The 26,543-nt window shown below is 48.0% G+C and overlaps 1 protein-coding gene across 2 annotated transcripts in view; it reads right to left on the bottom strand.

The window, feature by feature from the left end:
- Positions 1-304: 304 nt before the first annotated feature.
- Positions 305-26,543, bottom strand: part of Dnah8 (dynein axonemal heavy chain 8) — a 240,644-nt gene continuing 214,405 nt past the window's right edge. For both annotated transcript variants that reach the window (XM_041634704.1, XM_041634705.1), the window contains 5 exons: positions 21,907-22,063; positions 19,338-19,490; positions 17,970-18,159; positions 4,337-4,458; positions 305-711 (listed from right to left, as the gene is read on the bottom strand). In XM_041634704.1, coding sequence (XP_041490638.1) covers positions 424-711; positions 4,337-4,458; positions 17,970-18,159; positions 19,338-19,490; positions 21,907-22,063 — 910 coding nt within the window. In that variant the 3' untranslated portion in view covers positions 305-423. The remainder of the gene's footprint in view (positions 712-4,336; positions 4,459-17,969; positions 18,160-19,337; positions 19,491-21,906; positions 22,064-26,543) is intronic.

The raw sequence follows: 26,543 nt of genomic DNA, 5'->3' as shown, positions 1-26,543 counted from the left end.
TCGTTAAGCTTGGTGACAGTGTCTTTCCCCACTGATCCATCTTGCCAGCCCAGGAGTGTTTTTCCTTGGAGGAAAAAGTTCTTTCTGCCGGGGTCCTGTTAGGATGGATCCTATCAACACCCCGTTTTCGACTTTCCAAGTGCAAGTCTTATAAAAAGTATTCTAATGTGAAGACAGGAGTTTATCTTTCAAAAGTAATTATAGCATAATGTGAGTTCTTAGAACCAGAAGCGTGAATTCAGAACGGTTCTTGGAATAGTGATACGAGGGGAACAAACGGGCGCACACCGGGAGAGGTGTCAACTGTTTAATTGAGGGAGAGTAATGCAGGGCCTACCAGGAAGGAAAGACACACTGTCTGAGTCTCTCAACGGCTGGGCTTCTATGTGGTCCTTCTGCTGCCCACGGCAGGAAGAAATGACCTTACTTGATGTCACACAGGAGGGCCACCCCCCTCAGGATCCAGTGATCCGGGGACAGCACTGTGCGCAGGTACACCACGGTGATGAAGGTGAGATCCGTGCGCCTGGGTTTCTTGTAGATTGGACACACGTACAGTTTCGGGTCCTTGGGGGCCGTGGAGTTAATGGCAAAGATGTGCAGAACAGGAATTTGCATGAAGAGAACCTTTGGGGTGGATTCTGTGAGCTTCCCGTTCCTCCTGTCCCAGGATGCTCCATCCATATACAGCCCATAAATATACACACCTTCCTGAAAGAGCAAGGGGCAGAGAGGGGACGTGCTGAAAGGTGGACGTCCATAATGTAATCAGGGCTGTCAGTTCAGAAAGAAAACACACGCTGGTCTTAAAGCACTAACAGACAAGAAAACACCCCTGGGGAAATAAGCATTATTGAAACTAGGCCACACTTTCCCCTGGGGCACACAGTGAGTCTAGCTGCGTGGTGGAAATGCCCTGTTATGAGTTTTTGGAATGCGGGGTGGCCAACATGGGTAACAGGAGAGCCAAGTCACCTCTGCAGGTAGCTCAAGTCCAGTTTCAGTTGGTGCAAGCTGGGAACATATACTGTGACTTAGAACTGCTGCCAAAGGGACTTAAGGCTGAAGCGATGGAGCCAACCCTGGACTGTACCCCATCTCCTCTGCAAGATAAAATGAGATGATAATGCCCCAGAGGCTTAGAGCAGTACAGCAAAGTGGACATGAGATTGGAGGGGGAGCTGGCGGCTCCAGAGTATAACCAGCTCTCCTCCCCACATACTTGCCTACAAATGGACTTGCCTTCCTGGGCCTCAATTTTAAATCAGGGAAGCCAAGACCCCTGAGCACAGGTGACAGTTTGTAATTTGATAATGGAAGTGCGTGGGGATGGGATAAGAGAAGTGACTTCGGGTTGAAGGTCATGTAGGCTTTTGCCACCAGAGCAGACTGCGGAGGGAACGGTCTTGAAGGGATCCCTGAAGGGCTGGGGCAGCATATGGGAATGGGGAGGAGGAGGCCGATGCAACTCCACTAAGACAGGCAGGATGGGCAGAGAAGATACTTTACTTCTTGGGCAAGGGTTCAAAGGTACTAAAATGGCTTATCACTTGAGCACGGAAGACGAATCTGCCGAGCTGAAGTGTCTGAACTCTATCTTGCGGGCACGGGGGAGCCACAGAACATGTATTCATTAAAACAAGAAAGGGCCGGAGAGAATCATGCAAGCTCATAAAGTATATTTATGTAGAGGATGGTGACCGTTTTTCTATTTCTAATGAAGATGGGGCCTGGGGAAGTTAATGTAGATCACGGTAAAGGATGGAGAGATTAGCGGCAAAGGGTCCTGGGGCGCTCTCATTGGGCTAATTGCATGAGGACCGTATATTTTTAACCACAAACTGAAGCATACGGCTTGACAGTGAGACCCTGGGCAGAGCCAGAGAATGAGGAGACAGGAGTTCCCATCATTAACTTCGTGGTTGGCAATTAATTACATGAACAAGATGACCACTAGGATCTACCCTACAGCCAACTGTGTCCTTGCCTATGGCCCTTGCAATTTAAGGACCCTAAGAGTCGCAGTGAGAAGATGTGACAGGTAGAACAGTGTCACCCCAAATTTATGTCAACCCAGTACCTCAGACATATTGTTTGGTTTTGTAGATATAAAACATTCAGATAAGAACACACTGGGTCTAGGAAGGTCCTAGATCCAATATGGCAGGCGGACACATGTGTGAGTGTGTGTGTGTGAGTGTGTGTGTGAGTGTGTGTGTATGTGTGTGAGTGTGTGTGTGTGAGTGTGTGTGTGTGAGTGTGAGTGTGTGTGAGTGTGTCTGTGTATGTGTGTGTGAGTGTGTGTGAGTGTGTATGTGTGTGTGTGAGTGTGTGTGTGTGAGTGTGTCTGTGTATGTGTGTGTGAGTGTGTGTGTGCGAGTGTGTATGTGCGAGTGTGTGTGAGTGTGTGTGAGTGTGTGTGAGTGTGTGTGTGAGTGTGTGTGTGTGAGTGTGTGTGTGTGAGTGTGTGTGTGTGTGAGTGTGTGTGTGAGTGTGTGTGTGTGAGTGTGTCTGTGTATGTGTGTGTGTGAGTGTGAGCGTGTGTGTGAGTGTGTGTTTGTGTGTGTGAGTGTGTCTGTGTATGTGTGTGTGAGTGTGTGTGAGTGTGTATGTGTGTGTGAGTGTGTCTGTGTATGTGTGTGTGTGAGTGTGAGTGTGTGTGTGTGAGTGTGTGTGTGAGTGTGTGTTTGTGTGTGTGAGTGTGTGTTTGTGTGTGTGAGTGTGTCTGTGTATGTGTGTGTGTGTGAGTGTGAGTGTGTGTGTGAGTGTGTGTGTATGTGTGTGTGAGTGTGTGTGTGTGAGTGTGTGTGTGTGTGTGAGTGTGTGTTTGTGTGTGTGAGTGTGTGTGTGTAGGTGTAGGTTGCACAGAGAGGTACCTAGAGAATCAGGCTTTGAGAGTGGTGGTAGGCGCTGGAGTGAGACAGGTGAAAGAACAGCCAGTCTGCCAAGGACCTCTAGTAGTCATCAGCCCGCAGGAGAGAGTCATGAAGTAAGACTGTCTCTCATGGCTTCCTCCCAGAAGAAACCGATCAATCACTGATTTAGTTTGTTTTGTTTTGAGACAGGGTCTCATGTAGCCCAGGCTGGCCTTAAACTCCTGTTCCTCCTGCTTCTGTCCCCTGAGTGTTGGGATTATAGGTGGATGTCATAACATCCAGCTTATGTGCTGCTGGGAATCCAGCCAGGGCTCCGAGCTTGCTAAGCCATCAGTTTCCCAACCGAGCTACAGTGGGGTTTGGACTTCCTAACTCCTTAACTGTGAGAGGAAGACATTCTAACATTTGAGTAAGCCAGTCTGCGGTATTTAAAATACCAAAACGGATTGGGGTACCAGGAAGCTAGGCGGTACCTCAAACACTTGCACACAGGGAGGTGACATGGGGTGGGGCAATGGTAGGCAGAAGATGCAAGAACCTTGGAGTGTATAATAGAGAGGCCCTAAACTACCTCACAGAGCAGCTGATAGAAATAGACAGGGCAGGGGTGTGGGGGGGAATGAGGACTTGGGGAGGCATAAGGAACCTTCCAAAGACTGGAAGGACGTTCTCCCACTACAAAGAGGCAGGGAATTTGGCCCAGAGCTAGGAAATCCATCTGTTCTAGTCCCCTTGGTACTGAGAGAATCAGAGGAAAAGAAGGACTAAGATTTGTCGTGTTGTGTCAGATGATCTGCCACCAGGCTTACAGGATGGCATTTACAGCCTCGTGACTTCCTGCCGAAAGGTTGAACCGGCACTTATTTTTCCGACATAAGAGCAAAATCATTAAAGAATTGGCCCAGCAAGTGTGTCAAAGCAGAGGCGCAGAGGGCCGACTCTCTCCACAGCAGGGCAAGTGCTCTGCACCCAGAGTCCCCAAGCACGCCGAGGGAAAAGACGGGATAGGAACTGAGCTCCCAAAGTTAGTCCAACGGACTTCCATGGCCCTCGGCTGCTGCAGGGGACCCTGTGAGCCCAGCACAGGAGCAGAAGACACGTGGAACTCTGTCTAAGCAAACATGTACATAACTTGCATTTATAAAGAAAGGTCACCCCGGGGGAGTTGCTGGGCTCACTAGCTCTTGTCATAAACCTCCCACTCAGCAGACGGGGGAGGCACTGGCCTTGAGGTTGGCTGGTTACAACAGAGAAAAACCTCCATGGAAAGCAGAAGGGCTTCACTGGAGAAGCCAAGGTCAGTTTTCAATGTGTTGTTTGTTTTTGTGGTCCTGAGGCCTGAACCCAGGGCCTTGCACCCTGGGCAGTTGTTTGACCGTCTGCTGCACTGCATCCCCAGCCCGAAGCAGCCATTTCGCCCTCAACTTGAATCTCTACCCTGAGTTCCCCACAGCACCTACCACAGGGGGTGAGGTGATCTCCTCTTTGGTCTGCCGCAGGACTTCGTTGTGGATGGTCACGGTGTCCAGCGCCCAGCCTTTGTGAGCTCGGGTCACTTCTTGCCTCATTGCTGTGAGGAAGCCTTGAGAAAGCCAGACAGAGAGAGAAGACTCTTGGTGAAGCTCACTTCAGAAACAAAGAGGAAGCCATGCGGAGGTGGCTTGACAGTCTCTAAACTGCCCGTCCATCCTGGGAGGAGCTGAGAGCAGGACCGCAGAGCCAGGGATATTTCTCCTAGGGGTTTGTTTCCAGGGAGACATTGAAGAGAGAGGGATGTTGGTTTGGAAGCCTTCTGGAATTGCAAGTCTTAAAAGGGTTCCAACCCAGTCCCAGCTCATGGTCTCTACTGGAAAACACAATATTCAATGTGTGACCGGAATGGTAAAGTATTCTGAGAAACAGCCTTCAATTAAACCCGAATCAAACCATTATGAAGCTTCTATTTGCCATAATGGGACAATTTCATTTAGTCTAAGGAAATAAGGCATAAACACCATAATAGGAACCTGACTTTCAATTTGATCAAACAGAGCAATCACACCGGAAAGGGAAAGCTACATCTTTTAATGTGCACAATACAGTTATTTTAAGATAATGCATGGCTCCGTATCTTGTGGCCTTTCTCTAAACTTAGTATTTTGAAATCATGCCAATCAGTTCAATAAGAGAAGTTCTTTTTTCTGGAGAGTGGCATTTGATGTTAGAAAAAAAAATAGATCCCAAATTTTAAAGCTGGCCAGAAAACCAGCTGCCTGTGATATACCGCTCATCTCTAGGTTCTCGTGCAAACAGTAGACAAACCGTAAGGCTGTTAAAATATGGAACATATACACCCCCAGTGCTCTTTTTTAAATTGCTTATTTTTTGGTAATCTTATGCATGGATGCATTGTGTTTAGGTCATTTCCATCCCCATCTCCCATCCCTGGCACTCTTGAGTGGTCCCTGAGAACCACGGAGGGGAAGTTGCAAGGGGTTAAGCTGGGAATGGAAGGAAAGACCGGCACCCAGTCCGGCTGTGCCGAGGGACTGCAGTTCATGGAGAGGAAACCATTCTTTCATTTGTCAGCCCTAAGAGCAGCCACAGTGTACCAGGCACAGTTCAAGGTGGCTCAAAGTGGAAGAGACGGCCCATGGGCCTGCATTCAAGTCTAAGGGAGCCTGTCTCTAGAGCAGTGGATCCCAACCTTCCTAACGCTGCAACCCTTTCATACAGTTCCTCATGCTGTCGTGACCCCAACCATAAAATTATTTTCATTGCTACTTAATAACTGTAGCAAACTACAGCTATGTGAATATCTGTGTTTTTTGATGGTCTTAGATGACCCCTGTGAAAGTGCCCTTTGACCCAAAGGGGTCGCAACCTATGGGTTGAGAACCACTGTGCTAGAGGGAGCATTAGCATGACACAGGCCATGGCGTGGGAAAGGTCAAGAGAATCCTGGCTGCAAAGCTGAAGTTCACTGCAACTCCCCTCCCAGTATTTGTTTTTGCTGTTTTTAATTATGGGTACGCGCATCGTGGGGGTGGGGTGGGGAGGTAAGGCAAGAGATGCCAGATTACACTGGAGCAGGACTACAGGCAGGTGCGAGCTGCCCAGCATGGGTGCTGGAAACCAAACTCAGCTCTTCTGCAAGACCAATACACACTCTCAAGGCCGAGCCGTCATTTCTCCAGCCCTGGGCCACAAGCCTGTGAAGATGCATGAGAACCTGCAAGACAGGACAAGACCAGCTCGAGCTGCCGCACTTGTGAAGACTCGGAGGTGGAGTCCAGGCTATGGAGGGGTCGACGGTTCCAGATAAAGACAGTACAAACAAAGCTAGAAGCTCGGTTTTTTAGGTCGGAGTTCCTACCGCTTCTTCTAAAATGCATTTTATTATATTTATTTATGTGCATGTGTGTGTGCATACGTGTGCTGTGGCATCCATATGGAAGTCAGAGAGCAACTTGCAGGAAGCACTTCTCTCTTTCCACCATGTAGGGCCCAGAATCTAATGCAGGTTGTCATGTTTGGTGCCAAAAGACGTTACCCACGAGCCATTTCACTGGCCGCCCAGCGCATCTTGGGAGGTGGCCAATGACTTGTCTGCGTTTGCATCTATCTAAGAATGCTCATTCAAAGCACAGTTAGGACAGGATCTAGGGCACTAAGGGGAACCTTCTGAGTATTTCTGAGAGTCAAGCCCCTCTATCAACCAGAGTAGAAAGGACCGACCTTACAGAATGAGCTTAGTCATCAGGAAATACAAGGGAACTTCACTGGCAGTAGCGGCTGACTGCTTCCTGGAGTCCCAGAAGGTGATCGGATCACCAAGCCATCACATTCACTTTCATGGTTTGTTTTCTGAGATTTATTTATTTTTATTTTGTGTGTATCGGTGTGTGCGTCCATACCTAAGTCTGTGCATGCAGTGCCCATGAAAGCCAGAAGAGGACATCAAATCCCTTAAAACTAGTGTTGTAGATAGTGGTGAGCTTCCATGTGGGTGCTGGGAATCGAACCCAAGCCTTCTGGAAGTGCAGTCAGTGTACTTAACCACTGAGCCATCCACCTCTCCCTTGGAACTAGTGTTGTAGACAGTTGTGCGCCACCATGTGGGTGCTGGGAATTGAACCCAAGCCCTCTGGAAGTGCAGCCAGTGAGCCATCCACCTCCCCAGCTCCTCACTTTCATTTTGAACTCTGGGGAAATCCCACACATCAGGAACACATTCCACGTGTTTGTCGGTCAGTGGTATATAACTCCAGTCACCTGCTGTCAATCACCCTCCTACCGAGTCCACTAAAATGTCATTTTTGGATTGATTTATTTGTGTGAGTGTTTTGCCTACACGTACCTATGTGTACCATTTGTATGCCCTGGGACCCATAGAGGCCAGACTACTGCATCAGGTTCCCTGGAACTGTAGTTACAGATGGTTGTGAGCTGCCACCTATGTGGTGGGGACTGAACTCAAGTCCTCTGCAAGAGCAGCCAGTGCTTTTAACTGCTGAGCCATCTCTCCCGCCGAAAATGTCATTTTCATAATTCAACACACAGTGTTCACCCATGTGTCTATAAGACACTGCATATCCAACTCGAGTGTCTAGAGGTAAATTGACCTTAGCTTATGATATTTTAAATTTCACCCCTGATATTATGAAGCTGCAAGGTCATAATGTCCAAGTCACTAATCCTAGTCTTAACCTTTCTCCGCACCAGTGGAGTAATTGATGTTTTTTTTCTATAACATCTTAAGTCACGACTAAACTATAAATTGACCTCATCCCATATGGCTCTCAGGACCATGCCTGAGTGTCTAAGAGAAGGGAAGCTGGTTTCTTTTTTTTTTTTTATTCTTTAATATCTTTTCTCTGCTTCTGAGATCTTAGTCATTATCAGAGAGTTCTGCAGAACCCGAGTGCAGTTAAGGAGACTCTATTTCCTGTCTGCTCCTACTGGGGAGCATGCATTACATTGTCCAGACTCCAACAGTAAGCATCCTGGTGCTTTAGAGGCATCTTTGCACGCCAGCAGGTGGGGTCCAGGACGCTCGTCAGTCCAGAAACCAAGAAAGGCAGTGGGGAGCAAACGCATTTGAAACCTATCTCAAGGGCAGGGAATGGTTTGTGAGCCGTTCCCACTCAGAGAACACGGAAGAGTAAGGAAACGTGCATGTCCAAACCTATCTATGCTGCATCTAGCCACCCCTTTTATCTGAGATGGAGTCTCGTTATCTAGCTACCTTCAGATAGCACCTGTAGCCAAGAGTGACCTTCCGTGAGCTCCTCATCCTTCTGCCTCCTCCTCAAAAACCACTCCTTTTCTGTAGCACTGGGAATCCAACCCAGGACTCTGTGTATGTCAAGCAAGTGCTCCAGCCTCTGAGCTACAGGCCCAGCCTCTCGTCTAGGCTTCGTCGTTCCCCATTGACTTCCTATCAAGGACACGCTCTTGTCACATTCAAACGTATTGAACCTTCTGAAACATTAATTGTTGGGTTTTAAGAAATGAATGGCTGTCTCTCTTGGAGACTGATGTCAAAGCTAATGAAACTACAATCTGCTCCTTCTGCGGCTTGCCAAAGTTTTTAAAGGACAATTGGTAGAGTTTTTCTTCACAAAAGCTTGGAAATCAGACACTTTTGTTTTGGCATGAATTTAGTTATAATCACCCGGAAAGTGACTCAAATGTTCCCATTTTTTCAAAGAAGAAATGAAAAGTCAGTCGGAGTGAGACCTCGACAGCAATAACCACCTATTCTTCATGAGATTTAAACGCCCACACGAAAAAAATGGGTGACTTTGACTAAACACTGGCATTCCATGTGGTCTAGAGGAGGCGCTGAAACAAATCTCCCCTTCGAGTTCATAAAGCATAATGAACTCTTATAACACTCGTTAAGTTCATTATTTTTTTTAAAAAAACAACTCAGTATTAATGTAGGATCACACTGTGGAAAGGCAGGCCTGAAGCGGTACTTTTTTATGTGTTAATTCCCGTAGTGGGAGTCAGTTAATACCCAAGTGGGTAGATTCCTGCCACCTGACTTGTGCTCTCCGCTGGCTCGGAGAGAGCCACGGAGTGTTTGGTGGTCTTCCCTACAAGCTCTTAGAAAAGATGGAAGAAACAGCCCACCAGGAAAGCCGTGCCCCTCAGCTTTACTAAGCGTTGGTTGGAATTCCGTAATGATGGTGGCAGGTGTGCCTGTGTGACCATATGTCCACGTGCCTGGAGGCCAGAGTTCAACAGCAGCTGTCTCTTCCTCAATTGATCTCCACCTCATTTGCTTGTGTGTCTGTTTGTTTTTGAGGCAGGGTCTCTCACTGAACACAAAGCTGACCAGCTCAGAAGAGCTGGTCAGTGAGTGCCGGGGCTACAGATGTTTGCACCATTCCTGGCTTTTCTATAGGTGCTGGGGTCCGAGTTCAGTCCTCTGCCCCACTAAACCATCTCTCCAGGCTCCCAGGCGGCACTTTTTTCTTCAGTAAATGAACCGGTCCTTCTGTAATGGGCTTGGCTTGCACAGTTATTTCCTGTCTAAACAGCTGCCACACCTCCCAGCAGCATCTTCAGAGATGAAGAGAAATGAAGTCTCTGCCAAGAGTTTATGACAGGCAGTTTTTCCCCCAAATGAGAAGCAAATGCGGTCTATTGGTAAGTTAAATAAAAGGACAGAAATCATTAGGCAGCCATGAGGTTGGTCAGCTGAGCTGAATGAACACACACTGGGCACCTTTCAGAAGCGCTGGCTGAGTGCTGTAGGGCAGGTGTTGGTAATGGCTGAGAATGCAAAACGCCAGGGCAGCTTGGTCCAGAGTAGTGAAGCCAGAACTGCTGGAGGAGGCATCCATAGTGCTACAGTAGAGTTTCTTTTCACACAAGTGTGTGTGTTTGTGTGTGTGCACACGCGTGTGTATGCGCATATATGGAAACTAGGTATTGAAGTCATGTGTCTTTTTCAATCACCCTCTCGCCTTATTTTTCAAGACAGGATTCCCTGAACCTGGAGCTCACCAGTTTGGTTAGACTTCTGGACATCGAGTTTCAGGGTCCCATCCTCTCTGCTACCCCAGTGCTGGGATTACAGGAGCATGCAGCCACACCCAGTTTTCTGCATGGGTCTTGAGGATCTGAACTCAGGGCCTCCTGTTTGCATGGCAAGCTCTTTACTGACCGGCCTGTCTCCCCAGCCCTTTCTCTCAAATTTTACTGGTCCCAGGAATCATCAGGGGAAGGGGACTCCAGTTAACACCTAGGTTCTGATCTGGCAGGTGGGTCAAAAGAAGGACCCAGGTTTCTGTATCTCAGGAATGCAGCTGCTGTGGGAGGCCCACACATCAGTTATCGGGGGTCTTAGGCCAAGGTTCTTGTCACCTTAGAATGACTTAGGGAGCTCTTAAGAAAACTGATCACAGAGGCTCTCCACTCTAGAGTCTAGCGGTCTTAACCTCTGAGATTGAGACACGATTGGTTTTGGGCCCCAGCCATTAGTATGTATTGAAAATGTCCCCGGTGATTCTGCAGTGGAAGGCAGGCCTGAGAACGGCCACTCTGTCAAACACTCTCGTCAAACAGGCCACTTACCAGTCAGTGACCCTCATTTGTTTTAAGGACTGGATTGACAAAGGGGAAGGGCAACGCTTCTGAGTACAAGCGAAATCTCTGGAAGGCTGTCAGTGGACGAGCTGGCTCTTTGCAGGTCCTCTAGAGAGCACAGGTACTCTGTGTCACTCCTCTCTGTGACAGGCTCTATCAGAACCCACGGATACAGCAAGGCTGGGACCCTCCACCCCAAATGGCTGTGTTGGGAAGTTTAACTCCTGACAAGCCGGCATTCTTCTTGAGTGACTGTGGTTTTTCCCTTGACCCCTCCAGTCTCAATTCTTCTCTCCCTCCACACCTTCCCATTATGCCCTCTGGCATGGTTCCATTTCTGCACAAAGTAGTCTCTCCCCCTTTATGCTTTGACTGGAATCAACCCTGGACACATAAGCACTTCCCATCATTCCTCCACCCATCCTGAGAGCCTCTGCTGCCCTGACAACCACGGGCTCTGATGACCAGCCCTTCCTCCCTTCATCGTGTCTGACATCTGTCCCCAATCATCTCAGTACCCCACATACATCTGCTTTGTGTCTGTGCGTGTGTGTGTGTGTGTGTGTGTGTGTGTGCATGCCTCTGTGTGTGTGTGAATGCAAATGCCAGAAGCCAATGTCATTTCTCTCTACCTTACGTTTTGAGACAGGATCTCTCCCTTGAGCCAGGAATACACTGATTTAGCTGGACTAGCTGGCCAGCAAGTTCCATGGATCTTTCTTGTCTCTGCATCCTGAGTGATGAGATTACAGGTCTGTGACAAGGCACTCAGCTTTCTTTATGGGTGCCGGGCATCTGAACTCGAGTCCTCATGCTTGCATCTCGGGCACTTTACTGAGTGACCTCCCCAGCCCCTCTGTGCTCCTCTCCAGTGTCCCTCTTCAGCATCCTTCCAGCAGACTGGCCCCCCTGCTCTTGACCTCATCATTTCTCTATTTTATTTTGCAGGTGCGCGGGGCAGGGGGCGCATAACTTGTGTGAAGGTCCGAGGACACGGCATAAAAACCAGTTCTCTCCTTCCATCGCGAAGGCCTCAGGGAACAAACTCAGGTCAGCAGGTGTGGTGTGGCAGGTGCCTTCTTGGTGCCACTGAGCCATCTTGCTTGCCCAAACCACAACATTTGTAACGAATCAACTCCACCTCCTTTCTTCTCTGCCTCATTAGATCCTTCTTTTTCACTGCGTGCCAGACAGAGCCCCAAACACAGATAAACTCAGACAAGAAGCCTCTTCTTACAGCAGCACCCACTGCTGGAGGATACCAGCAATGCCACACAGCCGCTGTGTGGAACCGGAACCACAGTGGGTTCCAAAGCCCCCTGATGTCCTTCCCTGTCCCCACCAGCCCTCTTCCCCCAGCTTCCTGTCGCTTTCCTGAAATTCTTGCCCCCCATGTTTTCTTTAATCTTGCCTCTGCCTTTAAGTGAGAACAGACAACTCGCTTTGCCTCTTAGCAGCAACCTGCACTGCGACCCACTGTGAGCATCTGTCTCCGCTGTTTCTACTACTGTGATGAAACACCGTGACCAAAAAATAACTTGGGGAAGGAAAGGGTTTATGTGGCTTACACTTCCATATGGCTGCTCATCATCAAAGGAAGTCAGGCCAGGAACTCAATCAGAGCAGGAACCTGGAGGCAGGAGCTGATGCAGAGGCCATGGAGAAGCACTGCTTACTATCTTGCTCCTCATACCTTGCTCAGCCTGCTTTCTTATAGAACCCGGGACCACCAGCCAAGGGATGGCGCCACCAACCATGGGCTAGGCCCTCCACCAGCAGGCCTGGTCTTATGGAGGCATTTTCTCAGTTGAGGCTCCCTCCTCTCAGATAACTCCGGCTTGTGTCAAGCCGACACACGGCCATCCAGCACAGCATCTATGGCCAGTCCTTCCCTTCTCTGCTGCTCTTGTTACAATTGGGGAGGTGTCCAGGTGCCACTCACTCCTCCACAGTCTCTCCACTGACACATCCATCCCTCCTGTCTTTCCTAACCCCTGTCTGGTGTCCTTCGACTCCCCACCCCCACACCCTCTCCTCCTTCCCTCCACCAGCATTTGAATGGGTTTCTCTTGTCATTAAAAGAGAAAGAAAAGCCTTTCTTCTTACACATATCCTCTGAAGTATCTCTTCTTCAAAGTCTTCTGCCTGCCCACCACATCAATATAAATTCTCTCCTCTCCTCCCTATCTCTCTCTCTCCCCCTCCCTCCCTCCCTCCCTCCCCGCTCCACTTCCTCAATTCACTCACTCATCTTAGAATCTGACCCCTCAACCTCTCAAGCTCCCACCTGCACCCCTAGGACTTCTATTTCAACTGTGATCTGGCTGAGAAATCCATCCAGCCATTTGGGGCCCATCAGACATGACCTCTGGCGATCTCTGTTCTTATTTATGAGATCCCCTTCTCTCTCTTTTTTGGGGCCCATGTGTTCCTGCTCCCCCCTTCTCAAGCTATTTGGTGGAGTGTCCAAGTTTGTGTGTTCTGGAGGATGATGCAGACAGAGACAGCAGAATCCTCGTGAGGATAGCTTAGGGGAAAGGTGACAGGACTGTCATGGGGGAGGTCACTGGAGAACAGAACTTCCAACACTGGCTGTAGGCACTGAGTCACTAACAGGGAGAGATGAACAGCCACGCCTGTGAGCGGAGGAGACCGAGTCCCAAGGCAGAGTCACAAAGAGGGCTGAGGGGCACGAAGAGAACCAAGGAAGTGCATGGATGGAAGCTGAGGTCTAAAAGAGGTTCCAGGAATTGGAGAGATGGTTCAGCCGTTAACAGCACTTACTGCTCTTCCAGAGGACCCGAGTTCGGTTTCCAGAACCTACAGTGGGTGGCTCATAACAATCTGTAACTCCACTTTGAGGAGGGGTATCAGATGCCCCCTTCTGGCCTGTGTGAACATCAACATGCATGTGGCACACACACGAGAGACAGACAGACAGACAGACAGACAGACAGACAGACAGACAGAGAATCCAGACTTGACACCCCAGCTACAGTCAATAGAATGAAGTTAGCAGAAATGCCATTAGGGGGAGGTGGCCTTTGAGAGTGGTTTTAGTGGTTCCTGATAGCTGGCCAAATTACAAGGGACTAGACAGTTGGTAGCCACGTGCAAGACTAGAATTCTAGGAGTCGTGGCTGTGACTATGACCAAGGCCAGCGACTAAAGGGTCCTCTTGCCCAAAGGCAGGCAGAGGCACCTGTCACCCACGCAGAGGCTTTTCAGAGTGCAGTGGGTCCCTCTGCAGTTCTGAGGTTTGGGCACAGGGGCATGAGGAACCAGACCAAGAGCTGACATGAGACGAGACGTTGTCCCTGGTTCCTTTCCCATCCTGAAAGTCTATTAACCCTTGGCCTGCCTTCCACCTTGACAAACAGCATCCCATGGAGCTGGTCTCAAAGGAAGCATTCGGAATTGCATTGCTCTGCAAAACATGTGCACAGGCGCGCACACGTCCCCCATCCCCACCCCCACCCCCACACAGTGAGAGAGAGAGAAAGAGAGACAGAGACAGAAAGAGAGAGAGAGAGAGAGAGAGAGAGCTAAGGTAACAGGACAAAAATCATCCATTTCTTTGCTTCGGCAACAGCCCCTCTAAGTGAAAAATCTTGATTCATGCCAATGAATAAGCTGGTATTGATATCTGCCACAACAGTATGGCTTCAGGAGACACAAGAAAAAAAAAGACGACTAAATGGCACCAAGCTCCCGACTGAATTAAGCATTTAGAAAATGATTGTTGTTGCAGGGTTCAATCTAATCCAGAGGTGCGAGGCCCAGGGAACATGGCCAGCCTGCTCCATCCTGTCATTAGCACACCTAGGAGTCATCCCAAGCATCAAATGACAAAATATGGCTATTAATGTGAAGGTATCACAAAGGAGTCAATATCTTAGCTTGAAGTCCGCCTCTTTATAATTCATCCCCACTGGTTTAGACACATCCCCATATATAGAGGACATGCGCATGCGTGTGCGCACAGCAGACTCAGACTTGAAATCACGGGTACATGGTGCCCTGAGAGTGGTAAGGGGGAAGTGGGGGGGGGGGGGCGGGAAAAGGCCAAAAAGAATTCCTTTGAGGGCTCTGAGGATCACAGCCTTAAAGAGAATTCCACGTGCTCAAACCCCGCCAGGGAAAACCAGTGAAAGAGAGGCTCTCTGGGTCTGCAGAAGCTGGCAGAGAGCACACCCGCCCACTGAAGAAGCCCTGCCACTAAAACACACAGCCACAGGGTCACCAATGCAGCGAGCTTGACCATCTTAATCATCCAGTCTGACTGTCCACTTGGCTGACCTCATCAGCGGCCACAGAAGTCACAGTGAAGGGGGCCTGAGAATACCAGGTGAGGCTGTGTGGTGAGTGACTCAGCCGCTTCAAACAGGCCAGACCACAAACAAGACAAAGCAAAACAAACAGGGAGCCAGCCAGGAGACAAGGGAGCCAGCCACAAGACAAGTGGATGTGGCTGCAAACAGTGCCCAGCTGGGATGTTAATGGGGGTGGGGGCAGCAAAGGGAAGATGTCACCTGTCCGTAAGGTAGCAAGGACTTCAAAGTCACCTAAGTCTGAGGAGAACCGGCCTGATGGGAAATACACCACACACAGTCTATGATGCTAGGGGTATAATAAGGTGGCAAAAATGTTCACATGTGAAGAAATTTCATTTTAATTCATTACATGTATATTTATTGTGGGAGCGCACGTGCGGAGGTCCAAGGACAACTTACTGCATGCAGTTCGTTCTCTGTCCACAGTGTGTGGGTCCTGGGCTTTTAATTCAGGTCGCCAGCCTTGGCGGCAAGCGCCTTTACCTTCTGAGCTTCTCTCGCCACCCCAGACTCCCTGGGTTTGTGATGAAACTTTAGCCTCTTTGTAGACAGCACTATGCTTTGCCTAAATGTGTGGGGTGTTATTTTTAAAGCCATTTACTTAAATGTTTTGAACTGAAAGAATAAGATGATTTTTATCGCAGTGACCTGGGAAGAAGACACAAGACTCGGGAGAGGAGTTGTTAATGTCAGAGAATCCTTATCTGTTTGGACACTGCCTGTGGACACAATCAGGAGGGGAGGGGCCGCCACGCTCTCTGTTTTTCAGATGTGGCCAACTGATGTGGCACGGGAAAGTAATTTGTCCCTTGTGTCAAGAGGAGGAAAGGGAAACAAGGATGTGATTTCTGTGCAGGAAGAGGTGACCCCCAGGCTTCTAAGCAACAAGCAGAAAGCAATCATAGATAAGAATAAGGGTGTGTGTCTGTAAAGGGTAGGGTGCCAGCTTGAATTCAGTGTGGGCTCTCCAAGAGGCAGCCAGGAGAGAAAACATCAAAAGTCTCCCATGGATGCAGAAGTAGAGCATGTCTTATAGGTGGGTGGCACTGAAATGACCATCTACATTCAAACTTTTCAAAAAAGAATTTAGGGACTACTGAGATTGCTCAGTGGTTAAAAGCACTGGCTGCTCTTGTAGAAGATCCAGGTTTGGTGCCCAGCACTACACTGAGTGGCTGCCAACTGCCCGCAACTGCAGCTTTGGTGATCCAAGGCTCTCTTCCGCCCTCGGTGGGCATCTGCACACAGATGGTGCATATACATGCACTTGGGCCCACCCACACATACATATGTAAAATAAGATTAATCTTTAAATATTTATTTTCTTAGTTTTAATTATGTGTATTTGTATCTGTGCACATGAGTGCAGTACCTATGGAGGCCAGAAGAGGGCATTAGTTGAATCTTTTACTATGTGTAAACCGTTGTGAAGGCAGACATTGCCATGGTTCGGATATTAATTCGGAAAATGTTAAGGCAGAGCTGGCAAGATTGCTCAGTGGGTAAAAGCACTTGCTAAGCAAGCCCCATGACCCGAGTTCAATCCTCACAACTTACATAAAGACTGGAGAGAAAGATGTCCTCTGGCTGCCCCCACCCACAGTGGGACATATTTCCCCATCACACACATAATAAGCAATTAACTAATCTAAAGGAGAATCTGCATCCAGCAAATGAGCATGTATTCACAGGGGGCAAGTGAATACATACTTTAGAGGCATGATGACTGTTTAGACTGTACTTCTGAGAAGTAACTGAGTGTCTAGACTGTATGGCTCAGTAGACTGCCGCCATGGAAAAGAGCTGCATCACCCACACGCAGTGAAGAAACAGTACACCCCAGACACCAAGAAGTCCCACTGTGCCTTTCTGGAAAGGGAGGCCGTGAGTCAGTCTTTCAGCATCCTGCATCCACTCTGCCCATGCCTGGACTTCATGCAGATGGGTCCCTGTAAGGTGTTGCAATTTTCATCGGGCTGCCTTCACTCAACATTATCTTTGATGAGACTTTACCCATATTGCTGTGAGTAACGGTGGCTCCCCCAAATCAGTAAGAATGAATGCTTCTTAACTCACAGATGAAACTATTGGGGTGCCAAGCTCTCGAGACCTTAAAAGCTCCATGGCATCAAGCCAGCAACTTTCCTGGAGAACGTTTCCAAGATGGAAAGATGGATGGCGTGGAACAGCAGAGCGCCTTCAGGGAGAGGGGAGGAAGACACCCCTGCTGCCACCCAGCGCTCACTCGATTTTTCAAGTCCAGTTTTCTAACCCAAATCAGCAATTTTTGGCACATCTCTGGTGTCTTCATACTTTGGCTTTATTTTATTTATTACTTATTACTTGCGTATATGGGCACACATTACAGTGTGTGCACAGATGGATGGAGGTCAGAGGTCAAGGTCACTATCTTCCTCTATCTCCACCTTATTTTTAATTTTTTGAGGATGCCCTTGTTTATGTGTTATATAGATGCGTGTTTTGCCGAGAATATGTATACCACATGTGTGTCTGTGGAATACAGAGGTCAGGAGAGGGTGGTTGGATCCCCTGGACCTGGAGTTACAGGTGATGGGGAACCATGGTGTGGGTCCTGAGAGCCAAACCTTAGTCCTTTGCAAGAGCAGCCAGTGCTCATCACAGTGGGGTCATGGCTCCACTTTATTTTGTCAGGTGAAGTCTCTCACTGAACCGGGAGCTTATCCATTCAACTAGCCAGGCTGGCCAGCAGGCCCCCAGTATCCTCTATCATGAAGCCTCCCAACACCAGCAGGCCTGGATTTGCTGGATTTGCTGATGTAAGTGCTGAGACTCAAGCTCAGGTTCTCATGCCTAATACCGCAAGCACATCCCCAGAGGGTCCATCTCCTTAGCCTTGTCGTGACCTTCCCATCAACAGTTAAAAAATGAATGGTGTTTTTCTCCCTTTCACCACGGGCCACAGCTTACTCATGTGGGTAAACAGGAAAACAGGGAGGGCTTGGCCACTGCATGGTGGGATCAACGTGGCAAGAAGGATGTCAAGGGATTCTGAGTGTCCTCAAACTTCTGAAAGGTTGTTCCCAGCACGCGCCAGCGGCAGGACCACACGGCTTTATGGAACATATGTTCAGCAAGCAATGTCACCAACCAGCTGCACATGAACTTCTAAGTCAGCCCACTCCCCCAGAGCACCTACCTTGGGGGTTAAAGAAACCAGTCATCCAGAACACGTTAGGCCTGCCTTCAAATATCCACGTTGCAAACTGAGTATTCCTCTCCAGAAGCTCAGTAAACCAGAAGCCTAGGGTGGAGGAATCCCAGGACACTCTCTTCCAGAGCTGAGGGATGCGAGCATCATACATGTTGTCCAGGGCATCTCTCAAATTCTGAAGAAGACGAGGGTAAGACGGGTAGGACGTGTGACCCAGGGAGCTGGAGGGTGGCTCAGAGACTAAGATCACATATTGCTCTTGCAAAGAACCTAGGTTTGGTTCCCAACATCCATGCCAAGTGGCTCATGACTGACTACCTGTAATTCCAGATTCAGGGGAATCATGTGCCCCCTTCTGGCCTCCACAGGTACCTGCACTCGTGAGCACATACTACACACACACACACACACACACACACACACACACACACACATATACATGATTAAAATGGACAATAAGATCTTTTTTTAAAAATTAGCGGTTTTGTGGGCTGGAGAGACGGCTCAGCAGCTAAAAGCACTCACTCCTGGTTGTGGAGGACCTGGGTTCAGTTCCCAGCACCCACATGGTGGCTCCCAACTGTCTGTAACTCCAGTTCCAAGGGATCTGGTGCTCTCTTCTAGTCTCAGTGGGTACTGCACATACATAGCGCAAATACATACATGCAGGAGACACACTCATACATATAAAAATGAAAAAATATTTAAAAATAGTTGTTCTAGAAATCCATGAATGGGAAACATTGCTGGGGAGCTGGGAAGTAGCCCAGTTGGTACACTGATTACCTGGTGAACACCAGGTCCTGAGAGTCTTAGAAGCCACATAAAGATAGCTGGGTGTGGGGGTGCACATTACAATCCCAGTACTGGGGAGGCAGAGACAAGAGGGATGCTAGGGGTCACTGGCCAGCTACCCTAGCCTACTGCGTGAGACACAGGTCCCCTGAGAGACTCTGCCTCACAAATAAAGGTGTCTGTCTCTCTGAGTTTGGGGCCAACCCGGTCTACAGGGCTAGTTCTAGGACAGCCAGGGCTACACAGAGAAATCCTGTCTCGATAAATAAATAAACAAATGAATGAATGATTGAATGAATGAATGAATGAATGGAGACTGAGGAACATTTAAGGTTGCCCTCTGCCCTTAACATCTCTCTCTCTCTCTCTCTCTCTGTCTCTCTCTCTCTCTCTCTCTGTCTCTCTCTCTCTCCCTGTCTCTCTCTCTCTCTCTCACACACACACACACACAGGCATACACACTCACAAAGTATAATCACACACAAATGAACATGTGCATACATAGATACACACATGCAAAAAAAAAAAAGCAAGTAGCAGAAAGAGGGAGATTCCCACCTCACTCATGATGATCGTCCCTTCAATCGCCAACTTCAGGTCGCTCAGGCTACTCCGGAGGATCGAGATGACTTTCTGCATTCTGTCAATTTCTTGTCTAAGAAATATGTTCATTGAATTAAGGTGTCCCATCTTTATCAAACGAGCTTTCACCTAAAACAGAGTAGGAGAGACAGTAAATTTTCCATTCATCATTTCCCTTCCAAATAGCTTGTCCCGTCCCCCATTCTCTCTCTGTCTCTGGATGTTTCTCCACTAGACCCAATGAACTAGAAACCACCTCTTGCAGAACCAGGCTGGCTGTTAAATCCCCCATTTTCTGAGCTTCAAAAACTTCTGTTCAACTTAAATGATTTTTATATCCTACTGATTGTACTTAGTTGATAATTGGAACTGTTCTTTAAAAAGCTAAAATAAAATTGTGCCTATTTCCTCTTCCAAATGATTAAGTATTAAGTGTCAGCTAAATATTCTCTGGCAATCTAACCTTCACGAGAGTACAGCAGGATTTTTGTTTCCATTACCCTTACAGAGTTGTTATTAGAAATGTCACAAAAAGTTAATACAGCCCAAATCTTTACAGAACAGTCACGGAAGACAATTAACTGCAGATCGTGGCCGCCTCGGCTGTGGAGGCTAAAAATGGCCTCCCCTAATCTAATCAGTGAAAATATTTGGCTTCGTGGGAGAGCCACTGAGCGGCCTGTCACTTGTTCCTGTTGGCATATCGTTTAGTGACCACGTCAAAGAGATCAATACCAAAGCCTCTCATTGTGGGGACAATAAAATATAATCATTAATTAACTAATTAATAAGCCAATATACATTCACATTTCGGTTCAGCCATACATGTCAGGAAGAGATTGACTACGGATACCAGCAGGAACTCGTGAGAGGACTTGAACTTTCTGATGGCCACAGTCCAACAGGTTCTGGGAATGGAAGGGTGATGGAGAAGATTTGACTGAAGGATAAGTCCAAAGAACCCCCAGAGGCTGGCAGCTGAGGGACCCTCTTGCCAGAGATGCCCACAGCCCTTCCTGAGCCGTGAGATGTTAAGCAGGTTGTTCCAGCAGCCAGCATCTCCGCTGTACAGCAGCTGTGTCATTCCCAGTGAGTTAAGGATGAAAGCAGAAAACAGCTACATGAGCAGGGCAGAGCAAATCACACCCAAATCACAGTCCAGCCAGCCAGCGGAGGACCACGGCCCAGCCCCACACAATAACATCAGGTGTCTCTAATGCCACCATTTACAATTTTTAAAAAAGTGTGTGTTATGCATGTGTGTGTGCGTGTGTGTGTGTGTGTGCATGTGGGTGGATATGTGTATGTGTGTGTCTGTGTATGTTTGTGTGCATGTGTATGGGTGGGTGGGTGGATGCGTGTGCATGTGTGTGGGTGGGTGGGTGCATGTATGTGTGTGCACACGTGTGTATATGTGTGTGTGTTTGTGTGCATGAGGGGGTGGGCGCATTGCATGTGTGTGCATGTGTGTGTATGTGTGTATGCGTGTGTGGGTGTGAGTATGTGGACGTGTGTTATGTGTGCGCAGGCGTGGGCACATGTGTGTGTGCATGTGTGTGGATGTGTGTGTGTGTGCACATGTCTACAGGGTCTGCTCTGTCTCCGTCCTGAACTCCTCGGCCTAGGGGACTGGACGCACACACAGCATCCTTTGTCTATGACTACCCTGCAGCAATTCACTCCTTGGGGAACAAGAAATCACAAAAAGACCACAAGAGGGGCATGACAAACATGCTGTTCTCTACATGGATGCATGTGTACCATGTACATGCAAGGGCCTGTAGAGGCCAGAAGAGGGAATGAGATCCCCAGAAGCTGGAGTTATGACACGCTGTGAGCTACCTGACATGGGTGCTGAGAACTGAACCCAGGCCTTCTGAGAGGACAGCAAGTCCTGCTAACTGCTGAGCCACCTCTCCAGCTTCCAACGCAGGCTTTAATAGAGAACCTTGTTGCGTATAAACTGCACCTGTCATCCCAGCTACTCGAGAGGCAAAGGCAGGAGGACCACTTGAGCCCAAGAAGTCTAGGCTGGCCCAGGCAACATAGCATGAACAATTTCTTCATAATTAAAAAAATAATAATTGTAACAGAAGGGGAGCACCCTAGAAAAGAGCATAATCTTAACACTGACTGTATTTCCTGCATGATTATGATTCCAGCATAAACTGTTTATTAATAAAATCAAAGGCTTGTTGTGGGCTCTTGCATGATTCTCCCAGTGCTTTCTGGGAGCTGCTGTCTACAGTAATGGAACTCCATTTGTACTGTGGACGCTAATGGCATAATTAGGTCTCAATTTACAGATTTTGCTTGACTGCTATATTTCCAATAGCATGCTCCTATAACATAAAAGAAGGGTTTAAAGATGCTTGCCGCCAAAGCCAACCCCCTGAGTTTGATCCCTAGGACTCTGATGGGAGGAGAGAGCCAACTCCTGAGAGGTGTCCTCTGACCTCCACATGAATGGGATGTGATGTACAGGGTGGGAGAAATGCCCTGCCCCACCTTCCAGATCTTGCCCTGAAGAAAGGGCATGCCTTACCTCGTGAGGCACATAGTCAGGGGGCAGCTTGCTCAGCATGTCCTCTGACAGCCTGTATACAATGGCCTCTCGCGTCTCACCCACGCCGCCACTGCTCTCCTTGGGTTGAATGTTGGTGATGGTTTCCAGGACAGCAGACGCTGTGTTACTCTGATACCTGAAGGAAAGAATGGCTGCTCAGAATAAGAAAGGCAAGCGCAGCCTCGGAGACAATCACCCAACCTAACACTGCAGATGGGATCTCTTAGGACAAAGCCAGCTATAAGAAAAAGAAAAGAAAGGAGAAAGAAGGAAAGACAAGAAACTTCACCATCCACCTAGAGAACAGGACACTTAAATTTCTCTGGTTTCTAATGTGATGTCAAGAACATCACAGCAATAGTGGTTCATCTCCAGATATGAGACTCCTTAAGTGTCTTTGGTGACCCAAAGGGCCTTGACTGTCACTTGCTTACACCAGCAGCTTGGGCTGGACACAGGCATGCTTGCTGTCTATCCTCCCCAGCTCAAGAACTGGGCACAAGTGTCAACCAGACTACAACAATCCATTACATCAAATAGAACTACCTTTCTTCCCCCATTGGACTATGTGCTACTCAAATCTCTCTGGTCTGTTCTGTTTGGTTTGTGTTTCCTGGTTGCCATGGTGATCTACTGCTGTCCAACTGTCCCTCCTACTCAAATGCAGCCGCCCATCTTGAAGGTTCACTCCGTCGGGCCCAAAGGGATGACTCAGTTGGTAAAGTGCTTACGGTGCAAGCATGAGGGCCGGAGTTCATAAAACTCTGGGTACAGTGCATAGGAAATGTCAAGGCGAGGGGACAAGGGTGTGTGGAAACCGGAGGCAGGAGTGGAGATTTACTACAAATAGGTGCATGGTCTCTTTCCAGAGGATGGAGATGCTCTAGAATTCGACTGCACGGATGGTTACACAATTCTGTAATTACTCTGCTTTTCTTCTCCATTTAAACTTGGGGAACTTAAGGAGGGCAGATTATACTTTGTTAAAAGGATCCCTCCCCCCAAAACCAAGAAGGACAACAATAACATATCTCCAGAGAAGCACAGAGGAGTGAGCCATCAGCAGGCTGCCACTTGAGCAGATTCTAAAGAACACACTTCAGAGAGGAGGAAGGCGATTCCCATGCAAGTTTTGAAATGTAGAAATGAATGGGTCAATGCCTAAATGAATACAGACAAGCATTGTGGGGTAAAACTGTAGCTCTAAGTCTAAATTTAAAAAAAGACAAGATACAACTAAAATACTGGAATGTCAGGGGGAGAGTGGTTTGGGTTAGTGGTCCTTAAGCCTTTGCCTACTTACATATGTGTGTGTGTGTGTGTGTGTGTGTGTGTCTGTGTGTCTGTGTGTCTGTGTATGTGTATATATGCATGTGTGAGTGTGGTGTTCACAGAGGCCAGGGAGTGTTAGAGCCCCTGGAGCTGGACTTAAAATTACAAGCAGCTGTGAGTATGTAAAATAAATGAAAGACTCCCAAATTTTAAGAGAGAAGGAAGAGACCTGGCAAAGTGTCATAAAGGAGGAAAAATAGAACCAAGAAGAAAGAGCGGTATAAAAATGACAGCATCTGGACCTGCACTGGGAAGACGGCTCAGTGGGCAGTGTCTTCTGGGCAAGCATGAGGCCCTGAGTTTTATCCTCAGCACTTAAACTAGAAGCCTGGCATGGTTCTGTGTCTGTAGCCCCGGTGTTGGGGGGTGGGGGTAGAGATAGGCAGATCTCAGGGACTCGTTGCCTAGCCAGTCTAGCCAAAATGGTAAACCCCAAAATAAGGTGGAAGGTGATTGAGGAAGACATCCTGATGTTGACCCCTGACCTCCACGCAAGTGAAGCCACAACACTTGTGTGCATATGAATACACCATACACTTGTGCCCACGTGCACACACCACAGACACACACCCACACAGTATCTTTAAAAGCAAAAGAATGGCAATATCTTATGTTCAGTCTTTATATTTGAAACAGTTTAAATGTTCTTTTATAGTTACTCCATTTATACTCCAAATGCAACAGAGAAGTTTTTAAATAAATAATTGTGCAACTATTTTAAACAATAAATCCAACCAAAGGCCTATAAAAAGCTATATAGTTGATAAAAATGAGGAGGTAGTTCTATCTTCATTGATAAAGGGAGATCTCATCTAGAATTCAGAATAAAATAGGGTGTTACAAAAGCCAGTTATGAGCCCGGACTGGTTTATGCCTGTAATCTCAGCACTTGGGAAGCTGAGGCAGGAAGCCAGCCATGAGCTTAAGTCCAACCTGGTGTACACAGTGGGTTCCAGCATTCTCCAAGCTACAGAGACCCTGTCTCAGGCAACGGCAAACCCCACAAAACCAAACAAACAAGAGAGCAAACAAAACAAATAACTATGTTCCCTGATTGATTTATTTATTCATTTATTGGTGTTTTGTGTCCAGGTACTAAAAAGTCTAGAAGGGTATTTGACGGTGGTATTTCTGCACGATAAGATTTTTCTCTAATCATAACTCTCTCTTTCATATTCTTCTGTATTGTTTAGTCTAAGGAGGAATGACTTCTAAGGCAGTGTATTAGAAAATTTAATTTTAAAACAAAATTGCAAAGCCATTTTCCTTTTTAGAAAGAGACGGCCTCCTACCCCCATGGGCAAAGCCCATCTCAAGTGCAAAGAGCTTCTCAGGGATGAGTCAGTGGCAAGCGTTTGGGGGACATTAAAACGCACCTCACAAACCACACTGGCCAGAAAGGCCCTCAGCTGACAGCGGCTGTTTTTCTTCCGCATAAGGGAGAGAATGACACCGCTTTCTCTCAGCATCCCTAGGTGTGAATTAAACATCCTTCTGTGGAACTTGGCACAGTAACTGTCAGACACCCAAGGAGCGGCTGATGGCGTTCTCACGCCTTCCACTCGTGCAGGAACTGTGTTCTGTGGGAACTAGAGGACTCTGTGGAATGGGGATTTGACCTCATTTGTGAATGGAGCAGAAGACAAGGACATGCCCCTGCCTCCAGCATTCCCATCTGACCTGATGAGCAGGTGCAGTTCCACATGTGGACCTAGACATGCATGCAAGTTTCCAGGAGGCTGCAGCCACGGTGAAGGCACATGACATCACATCTTACACACCGGGCTTTCCGTGCGTGTGGTCACTGTCAGAGCTCTCACGCTAGACTGAATGTTTGTCACTCCATCTTACTCTTTAGGTGTGTGAACTTCAAAATAAGTAATGGACGGTTGTGACCTGCCTGACTCGGGTGCTGGGAGGCAAACTCCGATCTTCTGGAAGAGCAGGAAGACTGTCTAACCACTTAGCCACCTCTCGAGTCCACAAAGTTGATTTTTAATAAAATTCCTTTTTTGGTGTGAGTAACTCCTGCTTAGATACTGGAGGTTTTAGAATGCATCAAAGTCCATTTAACAGTGGAAAGAAGAATCTAGGGAACACAGATACAGCTGAGCATAATAAAGCGGTAGAGAAAACATCTGCAATCAGTTCCTCAGTTTTGAGTGCAATCTGCGCATGCGTGTGTGCAAGTGTGTGCACGTGTGTATGTGTAGGTGTGCGCATGAGTGCATTGTGTGTACAAGTACGTGCACAGATGTATGTGTACGATTGCGTGTGTGTGTGTGAGAGTGCGCATGCATGCGTGTGTGTGTGTGCTGCTTCTCCCGACATATAACAACAGTAGAGGTCACAGTTCAAGTTTAAAAGTCATATAAAGTCTAACAAAGACAGACATAACTCGGGCAAAGTCTATGCAAGGAGCTAATGAGATAACAGAAGGAAATGAGTCATAGTCTAATATCTACAAGTTATTATACCCGGTTTCAGAAACTTAGATCCGTGTGTGATTCACGTGAGCCCATTACCTCCCTCCGGGATTAGATGCAATAAAAACAAAAGGCATGGATGAATCACTCTTAGAGAAGCGGAGAGGCCGCCATGGCGACATATGACAGAGCCCTGCTAAATAGCAAGCCACACTGGGTAGTGTTAAAATCCCCAACTTTCTCCTGAACAACCACAAACACACACACACACACACACACACACACAGACACTTCCTGCACTCCTAGAGCTCTCTGTCTCTTACACGAAACATGCCAACCAGATCCACTATCTTCATTCTCCTCTGTCCCTCACCAAATTTTCCCTCATGTCTTCACTGCTGCCAACCTAGAATCCTCAGACACAGCTTCCTCTGACCGCACTCCCTGGAGCTCCTGGCTTCCAAGCTCTGCTTCCTGACATTTCCAGCGACTACTCCCATCCACCTCCCTACTGTTTCCAAGGAGATTATTCGTTTATTTATGAGTGTTTGTATGCGTGTGCACACGTGCCCGCGTGTGCCTGTGGAGGGCATCAGATCCCTGGGAGATGGCATCTCAGGTGACTTGCAAACTGCCCAGTGTGGGTGCTAGAAACCAAACTCAGGTCCTCTACAAAGAGCAGCAAGTCCTCTTAACTGCTGATCCATCCCTCCGCCTCCCCCACCACCTAGAGAACTAGCCCAAATTCTTCCCCTAATACTCCAAATCTTCAGAAACTGCACCCCACCTTGGTCACATCTCCTTTCTGTCGGCACTGCTCCCCACGCTCTGGACGAGTTTGCATTTTTATTTCTTCAC

Source organism: Microtus oregoni, unplaced genomic scaffold, assembly GCF_018167655.1.
Source record: "Microtus oregoni isolate MIOR12 unplaced genomic scaffold, Mior012 000046F_ref0000063, whole genome shotgun sequence".
NCBI classification, from domain to species: Eukaryota; Metazoa; Chordata; class Mammalia; order Rodentia; family Cricetidae; genus Microtus; species Microtus oregoni.
The sequence above is the reverse complement of the archived record's forward strand: the minus strand, read 5'-3'. Positions and strand labels throughout refer to the sequence as shown.